Source organism: Nipponia nippon, unplaced genomic scaffold, assembly GCF_047370975.1.
Source record: "Nipponia nippon isolate SJK-2023a ecotype South Korea unplaced genomic scaffold, ASM4737097v1 scaffold_31, whole genome shotgun sequence".
In the NCBI taxonomy this organism is placed as follows: domain Eukaryota; kingdom Metazoa; phylum Chordata; class Aves; order Pelecaniformes; family Threskiornithidae; genus Nipponia; species Nipponia nippon.
In genome coordinates this window covers 2,657,003-2,667,674 of record NW_028262349.1, presented here as the reverse complement: position 1 = coordinate 2,667,674, position 10,672 = coordinate 2,657,003, and the positions used below count along the sequence as shown (strand labels likewise).

The 10,672-nt window shown below is 37.8% G+C and overlaps 1 protein-coding gene across 10 annotated transcripts in view; it reads right to left on the bottom strand.

Moving 5' to 3' along the window:
- Positions 1–1,269: 1,269 nt before the first annotated feature.
- The window catches only part of EPS15L1 (epidermal growth factor receptor pathway substrate 15 like 1), a 46,657-nt gene continuing 37,254 nt past the window's right edge, over positions 1,270–10,672 (bottom strand). For 9 of the 10 annotated variants that reach the window (XM_087768895.1, XM_087768899.1, XM_087768897.1 and 6 more), the window contains one exon: positions 1,270–6,825. In XM_087768895.1, the coding sequence (XP_087625021.1) occupies positions 6,679–6,825 (147 nt within the window). In that variant the 3' untranslated portion in view covers positions 1,270–6,678. The remainder of the gene's footprint in view (positions 6,826–10,672) is intronic. The other variant, XM_087768903.1, reaches the window with a different exon arrangement.

Sequence of the window (10,672 nt, the reverse complement as noted above, 5' to 3'; positions counted from 1 at the left end):
AGAAATACATCGCGTCTGCAGCTGGCAAAGAGCGTTACGAGAATTCATCAATAGGGAAGGCCATAGCATTTGTAAGAGACGCTGTATCAGCACCAATAAAACGTTTTAATTGCGGTCATTACATTAAAAAATGCTAACCAGACCTGGTAATGCTTACCAGGACGTAAAAGATGTTCCGAGTGACTAAACTGATAGTCACGTACAGCAGAGAGGAGACTCAGCAATTTTCCCCCGGTAGTGCCTCCCTGAGGACAATCTGACCGCGATTTCAGCGGTAGGGATGGCAGCAAGGGCTCCGAGAGCTCCGGCTTTCACAACGCAAGCTGGTCGTGGGTCGTATTTAGGTACAGTCAGCAAATGCCACATTTGTTTTTGAGGTTTAACAGCTGGGCTCGTAGCTTGGCGTTCCTTTATGTTCGAGTTTCCACTTGCAAGCGTTTCTTCTTGAGCAGGATGCCTACGCTTTTCTTCCCTTCCCAATGAGGAGCCTCTTGGCCGCTACGTGATGCCCGGCACAGGGAGTGCTTTGGGATTAGGCACGGACAACAGAGATGGGGCAGGTATTTGGGAAAGCGTTCAGACGAGTACGTTGTCAGACTCCAAAAACTCGAGTGGGAGCAAACCACCGAGCTGCGGCCCACGTTTTTGTAAGCGAAGCGGAGCGTTACGCGACGGGAGAACTTGGGTAGGAAGTTGTGCCTGCCTGTGACACGCTGTAGTCAAATCCTGGCTTCAGAACGTACTGAATATACGTACTGAACACGTCAACGTACTAAAAATACTGCTGGAGAGCAATTTCAAGCGAAACCTGTCTTGGCAATCTGTTGTTAACCATGCCAATGTGTACAGAAGCAGAGTAAATAAAACAAACAGATGGGAGAATAATGAGTCAAAGTGAATGATGTCGAATAGTACGATAGCGAGGCGTGTTTTTCCAGCGAGCAGAAAGGGTTTGTCTCTGGTGATCCCTCCAACCCCTCCCAGCATAAATTGCCTGGATGTTTAGCATTGCGGCACACAAATTGTTTTGGAAAGGGTGCGGCGCTGGATTTTCTGACTGGTCTGTACAGACCAAACGTGGCCGGGACAAGGAAGAAGGGGAAGGAGGGAAGGGAAACCAGTGCGCAGAGGGCACCAGCCAAGGGGAAAAAAGATCTCAACGCAGAGCGTCGAGCAGTTGTTCAAAGCAAGATTCACAAATGTGACACAAAAGCCTGTGAAATCGTGGACAAAAAAAAAAGTAAAGAAAGATTGCCGAAGTCTCAGCGCTCCAAAAAGTAACTTTTCATTTATTATATTAAACAATAACATTTCTCTTATTATATTAAACAATAAACACATGAGATGGGTTAAAATTAAAATACCTTTCAATTTGTTATGATATTTGAAAGATAAATATAACTACAATAATGTACATATTTGGAGATATTAGTCAAATTTAGGTCAACATTGCAGTTTCCACTTTGTGTTTCCACCTTTTTTAGGTCAGGCCAAAGAACGTCTCATTAAAAGGGACACCAGAAGAGCACTCTGTAATTGTAACAGCAGAAGGAACCACAGTCACTGGGAGTTTTCCTTTTAAAGCTAAACTTAAAGGGGAAGGCAGAAGCTGGAAAAATGAAAATTCCGTTTTATAACAAATTAGCCTTTATTTATAAAACTTTCAAGTAAAAAGAGCAGTATATCAACTGATAAAACAGGTGTGTCAATGAATAATAGTTAACATATTTACTCTAAAAATAAATCTTCTATGATTCCACCATACTCCAAGCAAAATTCCTTTCTAAGAAAAGCTGTTTGTTGTGAAGTCTACGGAGAGATGCAACGGCCGACACACAACAGAAACTGAGCTGTCCCACCGGTGTAGGAGGATATTTGAACTAATCACTGTTAGCACAGATCGATTCACTTTAACAGAGTTCCAACTCTAAATGAGGATTAAAGAGAAAGGAAATTCCTGAGAGGGAGGGAAATAATGCAGAAGAGGGAGAAATCAAACTCTTACACGAGGGAAAGCAACAATTCTACTTGGACCAAAATTCCTTGGGCCTCGCTTCTACAGAATAAATACTCTTCTCAATGGAGAAACACTAAAGAAGAAATAGTAACCCCAAAAGGATTATAAGAAGAATCCAAGAAAAGTGCATTATCTTTGAGCATAAGATGACAAAATAATTCCTACAAACTTTCTGACAACAGATTTCACAGACAAGAATTAAACAAAAAGGTTACACAGTCAGACCCAGCTTGGAATTTCCTACACTTGGAGAGCACAATACATGAAACAGAACGCAGTGAGGACTGATGATCCTCACAGGGCAGGGCTTTCATAAGGAAAAACTTGCCAATATAAAAATATTTCATACAGCGTTATTGTAGAAGTACTACTTTTATGAGCATCTGTTTTTATTGCAGAATGACTGGTATGTTTTACAACAAGACGATTTGAATATAACTTAGGGAAACCACTCGAGGCAAATGTGAACATACTGGTCTATAAAGGATAATGTGGGTAATTCAATACCTGTGTCCTACGTGCAAAGTTTGCATGCGTAGGTTCAACGTGAATAATTGTCCGTCTTTCCTGTTTTAACTGTTGTGCCTCGGCGCTGTGTGCAATTCACGGTTTTCCATGAGTCATTCCAGCAGTGACGATACTCTGTATAAAACACACATGTGCCACTATAAAAGCCTACTAAACTCTTGGTGATTGCTCAATGTACCACAGAGTCTAATAATTTATCCAAGTAGAAAGTAGAATCACCTCCATTCTTTCCTCAAAGCCAAGAATGCAATGGATAGTCATTCCTCCTGAAGTAAAAGTTTAGGTGGAAATGGAGGAAAAACAGAGCTGAAATCCAGATGACAATTATGTGCAACCTATATAACTGGACTGAAGCAAGAAAACCATGTTTTCCACCTTAGCGTGCGACTGTGTGCGGTGTATGTGCGTATGGGAATAGCTCCTTAAAAATAATTTTTTAAAAAGGGAAAAAAAGAAAGCGGGAAGTGAAACTACAAGCAAATGTAGGAGAAAAATCATTGCCTCAGCCTAGAGAAAAAAGTAAAGATGACGCGGCTGTCACATGCAGGAAGATCAGAAATTGAGCCTACATTTCAAAGACACTTTAAAAACTCAAAAGAATGTGAAATCACGTCCAGTGCAGATGACACCTACTTTCTGCCAGGTTTCTCTCTCACTTGGCACAGTTAGTGAACACAGTTTTTCATGCTAGTAAAAGTAATCTTGAAACAAATTTATAAGGAGTAGTCGTTTCTCCTTTTTTTTTTTTTTCTTTCACCAGAACTTTGAAATTCTAAGAGCCATGATCTAATCTGCATTTCTGTAAAAATTCCATTTCCGCATCCATCTCTGTTTAGAGAATACATACATACGCACAAGCTTTAATATATAGAATATATATGCATATTCTACATATTCATTGTATATACACATTTTATGTACAGCACAGGGAACTATATACTAGACATAGTATGCGGACATATATAGTATATACACACACTATTATTACATTATACAATACACTGTATATATATATACACACATAGACACAAATAATATGGATCTCGTAATGTACACTGTATATGCATTGTGTATACTCACATTTTATATATCTTGCATTGTACATGTTTTCTCTGCCCAAATAGCGATAGGCCTATTTGTGCTTTAAATTTCACTGTTCTGGAGGAAGAAGATCAATGTCTTGCGATAAAAGTTTCGTCTTAGAAGAACAAGTGCAGGTATGATACAAATCACTGAGTTACAAGCATAAGGGAAGAACGTGGGTGATCTTCCTTTTTATACGGAAAACTGTATTAAATACAACGGGGAGAAATCACAGCTAAGTTTTCTTCTACCGCAGTCTCTAAAATTTTGAATCAAGAGTGTTTCAGTAAACCTAAGGTTACTAAATCTAATACACTGTGCATAGAGGACACGTTCTGTCCTTGTTCATTTGCTCGATCTTCTGTTACTGTCCAAGCAAATACGAAGAATAAGTCAGTAAGGAAATAGGAAAATGAGCAATTAGTTCTAACGCTATATGGAATGCTAGATTAATTCACATTTCTGGCTTCCTGCTGAACATCCTGAAAACACCGACTCATTGCCTTAGAAGCATTACAAATTACAGTATTTTAGAGCGCTGACAAAGTAGCAGAAAGCCTTGTTACGGTACATAACTCAGAAAATGAATCAAGCTGTTTAGCTCATCCACCCCGTCCCACTGGAGTGACATCATCCCAGTAGTAGTCCAAAAGTGGTTTTCCTTTCTAAAATGGCACTACCTATGAATGGGGCTTTATGGTAGCAGAAGAGACACCACAAAGACTCAGGCCCAAATGAAAATGAAAAGGAGAATCTTACACATGGACACAATTTGTTTAACTTCACTCAGAATCCTGCAGCCATTCAATTTTGAAAACTGCTCTTTCATAGCAAAAGTTTTATCTCATGTCAGCTATAGACAGACCCAAGTGCGCTCTCAGAGACTTCAAGTCCCGTACAAAAAGAGACTTCCCAAAAGAAAAGAGGATTTGTTGACATTTTAGTATGTTTGATCATTTAATCTAACATATTTTAGAGAAAAATTACCACAAGGGGAAGGAATTTCAAATCAGGTTCTGTAAAATTAGAAATATTTTCTACTGCATTCCAAAGAAGTCATTAAAGACAGTATTAAAGATCATTATATGGTTGGGTTTGATACTAGAATGCATCTTCTCCCCTTCCGAGAGGAATAAAAGATTCGCATTGTAGTACCATTAGCACAGGAGACACACAGCAAACAGGGAACTGTGACTCCTAAAACTGCATTTTGAGATACGGGGTTGCAGTTGTGTGGTGTTTATCGCTGCGTACGGAAACGGCTGGATGTGCGTGTGCGTACACACGCAGACGCGCACTCGCCCATATACCTACTCACAAAAGCCTGAGACAACAAATGCCACATCGTCGCTGCATTTCAGAGCTGAAAACTATGAAGAAGATTAAAATGATCCAATCTGATTCTTATCTCGGTGTAAGGAAAGCATCCAGAATAAGGCAATTACAACGGAATGGGGAAAGATTGTTTTCATTCAGTGAACAGGCACTAGCTTCGTATTATGAAAAATAAAAGCAATGAAGCAAGGACATAAAAAATATAAATGCATTAAAGATGATGAAGGGATACCACGTGTTCAAAAAAATAGAGAAAATGTTATAAGGGCTGCATCAGGAAAAACACAGACTGTTAAGCTTTGTATTCCTACAGAACCGAGGACAGGAAAGCAGATAAACATTAAGGACATTTTAAAAATTTTGTGCTAGATGCCTACTCTCTTTAGATATAAAAGTCCAAGGCAAAGACAACTGAAGTTTTAGAATTCCTGTAATCAGAAAAGGCATTTTTAGTAAGAAAATAATTCACAGACTTATCGTAAGGACTTATTTTATATATGACATGTAAAACACATTGTGTTATCCTTTCCAGGTGGAAGTACCGAGTTCTACAGGTGTATATAAAATCTGGTCCTACTTGGCCTTACTACTGCAAGCCGTATTTTAAAGCCAATCCAGTCTACCAGTACTTCTATAACTTACGCGTGAACATGTATTTGGCAAATAAAATCTGTTTCAACTTGGCCTTATTTCAGCTAAATTACGTTTGCTCTGTAACCCCACAATATAAGATAGGTGGAATTCAAGAAAGAGAGGTAAAGACTGCCTCGCACAGTCGAGTGGGTAACACAGATAATACGGTCTGCGTTCTGGCGGCTGGGGCAAAAGAGGGTAAGATGAGTTGTAGAGATGAACACTGCTCAAGCTTAGTAAGTTTTCCATTGCTTGCTTTTCCATGGAAGCAGCACTCAAAATGTATTACAATCCTGCAGTTGTATTTGCTTATGAGAGAAAGCAAGATTCTGCCTAATGATTTAATTGCCAAATTATTTGTCCAATTTACTACAACTGAATTAACTCCCTCTTTTACATCACATACAATTATTAACACTCAATGCAAACAAATGTTTAAATTAGAAGAACTACCCATTCATAGAGGCTTCAAATTCATAATATTTTCTACAGTTCTCTACGTTTGCATTCATCATCTATAAATTGCCAGATTCTTTTGTAAAAGCCACATCTGCTGGATATAAAGGGACCATCTAATACTGAATTTATGCTGAAGACTTTGACATAGATGACGCAGATGACATACTGATTAGCCTACCATGAATTATTACACAAATGTAACAAGTGAAAGCTAATTCTATAAATGTTATCTTTTTATGACATTTTCTTTGAAATTTATACTGCAGCCTCAAAAAACAATGGAATTCAAGTAATAAAAAGCCAGATTCACAAGTTGCAGTTTACTATATGCAACATTGTCTTCCAGATAAAGAAACTTTGCTTTCAGTATCTTAGGATCAGACGTTAAATTTCTTACAAGCAGTAAATTTTATCTAGAACATATCATACAGCTTATACAGTGTTTCCTGCATATTATGCACTTGAAAAGCCACACAGAGCCCAGTTTGATGTAACCAGCCAGTCTTGTTTAGAGTTGAAGGTGACTAAAATTATTTTCACAACATAAACCAAGAATTTAGTATTTTTATAAAACCCACGTTTAAAGGTTTCACTTGGACAGGGTGGAGCCAAAGAACCTCTACTTAAGAGTTTGGCATATCAGCCTTACTGAGTGCAATAGCCAACTCAAGGTCTTCTTGCTCTTGTCTCCGCAATCGAGCTAGTCTTTCTTGCTCTGCTTTTTCACTCTCACGCTTTGCCCATGCCAGCTGCTGTTCTTCATTTCCAAACTAAAAAACGAAAATGGAAAATAAATTAATAACAAGTTTACCAAAAAGCTAGAAGAAATTATGTGAAAAATACAATGAATCAGACTCATTAAATATATGAAGCACGTATACCAAGCTGTCTTAGGGTAGTTCTTCTGGATTAAGATAAAAATTCACTCACTGATTTCCTCACTTCATCCTTTAATTTATTTCCTTAATTTCTTCCTCCTCTCACCAGGGAACTAACCCATCTGGGCTGCACGTCCCTGCACCCATGGCTCAGTTGTGTATGGAAATGGCCAGGGGACTGGAGCCAAACAAAAACTCCACAAACACAAAAAAGGCAAGTTAGTGGTTTGGGAGCATAGCAACCTACATCCATTTTTAAGAATAGTAAATAGCTGGGAAAAACAAGAGTTATTTACTCTTGTGCAACTCCACTGCAGAGAGTTTTATTGTAGTATTTCCTGCTAAGGGTGAGGGGGTTTAACGATGACCCCGGAGACTGCTGATTCGAGGGAAGTTTCATCACCAAAAGTTACAAAAAGTGCTTCTGTTGCTGTTCATAAAATACACGCAGAGTTTTTCCAGTAAGAAATAATGTAAGATAATCCAATTTACTTCAGCAGAAAACACTGAGGAAATGTAACACATGATACATTCAGCTTCTGAGCCTGTTTGAGCTTCCCAAAACACACTTAAGAGCACGGCAGCACAACTATTCCAAAATCATGTTCCAGTGTTTACCACTGAAGTATGCAAAAGTTTGCTTGTTTGAACTCTTTGCACAAAATATTAAAATATTTTATTGAAATCATAACAATTTAAAACTAAAATATAATCCGTTACTGTTTCATTTTAGCATTCGCTGAAGAGGATGATGTTAACAGAAGCGATCGCACAGCTGCATGCAAATGTTTGCATTATATCCCACTTCTAAAATTTGCTCTGTGCTATCTTTTTTTGAACGTTCAGGAAAACATATTATTTGGGTTTTTTTTGGAAAAGAAAACTACATGGAATTTATAGTTTCAATTTCAGCTGAACGTACACTGCAAAAATTGCCCTGTGGGCCACAGCACAGTAACTCTGAACGCAGCAAAATACGCCGCGGCAGCAGCAGAGACGGCTACACCTTCCCAGACACGCTTGGAATACTGAACTGAGCGTTCAGCGCAGCTTCAAGTGCTAGGCCTACGCCGAGCTGCTGTGCACTACGTGACGGCCCCCGCCCCTGCCTTTTCCACTCTGCGTTGTATCTATAAATCGTATTTTTAAAATAAATGCGCCCATCTGAATTTCTTTCAGCCCAAGTCCAATTCTCATTTACTCATAATTTAGTTAAATTATGCTTTATCTCTGTACTTCTGGAGGCTCACAATTCCTCATTTTATTTCTCTCAATATGATTTTTCAGATGATGTGATGCAAAAAGAGGACTATTTTAAAATGACTTCTTCAAACAGTACCTCTGCTTTCATTGCTATCAAAATTTAGATGAGGACCTTCGCATTCAGTGTTACTGAAATACAATAAAAGTGCCACGCATTTTATGATATTTTACTTTTAAAATGAAGAAAACCTACTATCATTACTCATTTAAATAATGTCAGCGGACAGGTAAGATTTAAAAGCTCACTAAGATTTTAAATCGATGATTTTTTTCAAGATACAGTCAAGATGGACTCAAATGGAAGTAGGGCTTCTCCGCTTATTCCAAGAATTCAAAAAGATCATATAGCTGGGACGGAGAATAACAGTTACTATTTTCAGAAATACAATAAGCTTTGGTCAAACCCTCTGGGGTGTCTTTTTTTTTTTTAATGTTGAGAAAACAGTTTTACTTATATAGCTTACATCTTAGGATAAGTCTTCCAAAGCTTATGAGAGTCCCAATTATGACTTGTTTATGGTACACAAGTTATATTTTTGTGGTTAAAAGCGCTGAGTGGGGAAAAAAAAGGAAAAATAGGCAAGTGATTCATTGGAAACAAATCTGGATGTGCCTTATTACAAATGGTTAGCATAAAGTAAAATTTTCAGGAATACAACTCTGACCATTAGACAGTGATACACACAACAGTTCATTAATGCCACTGATTCTTGCCTATAAAAAGGTAACGTAACTGAATTACAAGTCATTTAATACCATAACAATTTCTTTGCATACGTCCAGGTTTCAAGATGTATCACATATCTGTAATTTCATTAAAAACCTCTCTTTTTTCCTATTTCAGAAGTACAGCTAGACCCAAGGCATAAATGAGGAGAACAGCAGACTGCAGCCAAACTAATCAAATACACAAAAAGCTACACTGACTTGTGTTTACTAAATTACCAGCTTATATTAAGAGAGAAATTTTAGTTTAGCTCTAAGTGCTCTGTTTCTTGGAAATTTAAATGCTTTCTGTTGGTGGAAAGATTGCTTTTCTTCTTGTTCTGTAAACTGAAGCTGGAACCTAGAAATACCTGAAATATGAGCTACCAAAAGACCTTGTTTTGCTCCAGAGATTCGTATTTAATGCCAGCGGAAGAGTTCAGAATGCAATGAGAATATACTTAAACTCTGGGTGCATGAATTTGCCAGCATCTCGAAAAAAGCCAAAGTTTCTAGAGTGCTGCTAAAATCTAGTGAAGGTTCTCATGCTACTTCTTTGCAACAGTAAATAATTCCAATTAAAAATCAGGTTATTCAATTATTCAAACCTACACGATTCTCTGATTCTGTTCTCAGATTCCATGGACTCTAATTGTGTGTCAAAAAACCTTCTGGAAGTAAAATTGCTTTTAATTTCCATGATGAACAAAGTTTCCCAAACATTAGGCAGAGACAAGCGCGATATTCTTGCTGATTACAGGGTAATTAGCACACTTAAGGCTTCATACAGAAGGATTAGGAATTATCAAGCGTAGCAACCTAATTGTGTTACAGGCGAGCAAAAACCCCAACAAACTGAAAAGAACAGGGATCGAGTCGCTCTCTTTTCAGTCAAATTCAGTTCACATTTCTTTTTTTCTTACAGCAGTAGAAAGAGATGCACAAAACTGATTAAAAAATTAATTTCATTTGATGAAGTGCCACTTAACAGTAATTATAAGCGGCTACTGCTCAAGATCTCATTTTTCCTACTTTTTCCTTATCTTCTAAAGTTAATCTCATCTCCTGGAAAGCTGATGGCACAGCAGATTTAACAGTAGGGCACCCACTGGGATGGGGATCAGAGATTTTGGTTAATGATTTGATACAATCACTCAGCGTAAGCCACACTTTTAAGTTAAGAAATGCAGTCTGTGAGAAAGACGACAATAGCTGGGTAACAGTCCTTCCGTTCCATTATGTGTCTTTCACTGAAGGAAGAAATTAGGTGTTGTTCAAGAAATTTCAGATAAAGCAAGTTTTGCGTCTTATTTTTATTAGGAATGTCACCATTTTGTATACAATCACAGAATTTAACTGTGCAAATTCAACAGGCTAGTACTAACTGTGGTAAAGCATACATAATATCTTAAACTTTGAACGTCTTCAGTATCATAGATAAATTAAAGCACTGAGGCCAGCTAAAAGTATGCACAGATGACCTCAACTAACAATATCAAATAGGAAAGTGATACACATTTACTGTTAACTAATAACTAGGGGAAAAAACATTAGAAATAAGCAACCTGAAAGATTCAGCTGGAAGATTGCCATTTGTTGAACACTGAACTGTGTCCATCAGAGTTAAATAACAAATTGAGTTGGCAATTTTACTGCATGGCAATGTGACAGAACAAAAACACATGAAGGGAGGAAGAAGCCTGAGGCTATGGATGGAACAGGTTTCTATCTACTCATGGAAGCAATAAGAACCACACTACTACTACATTTA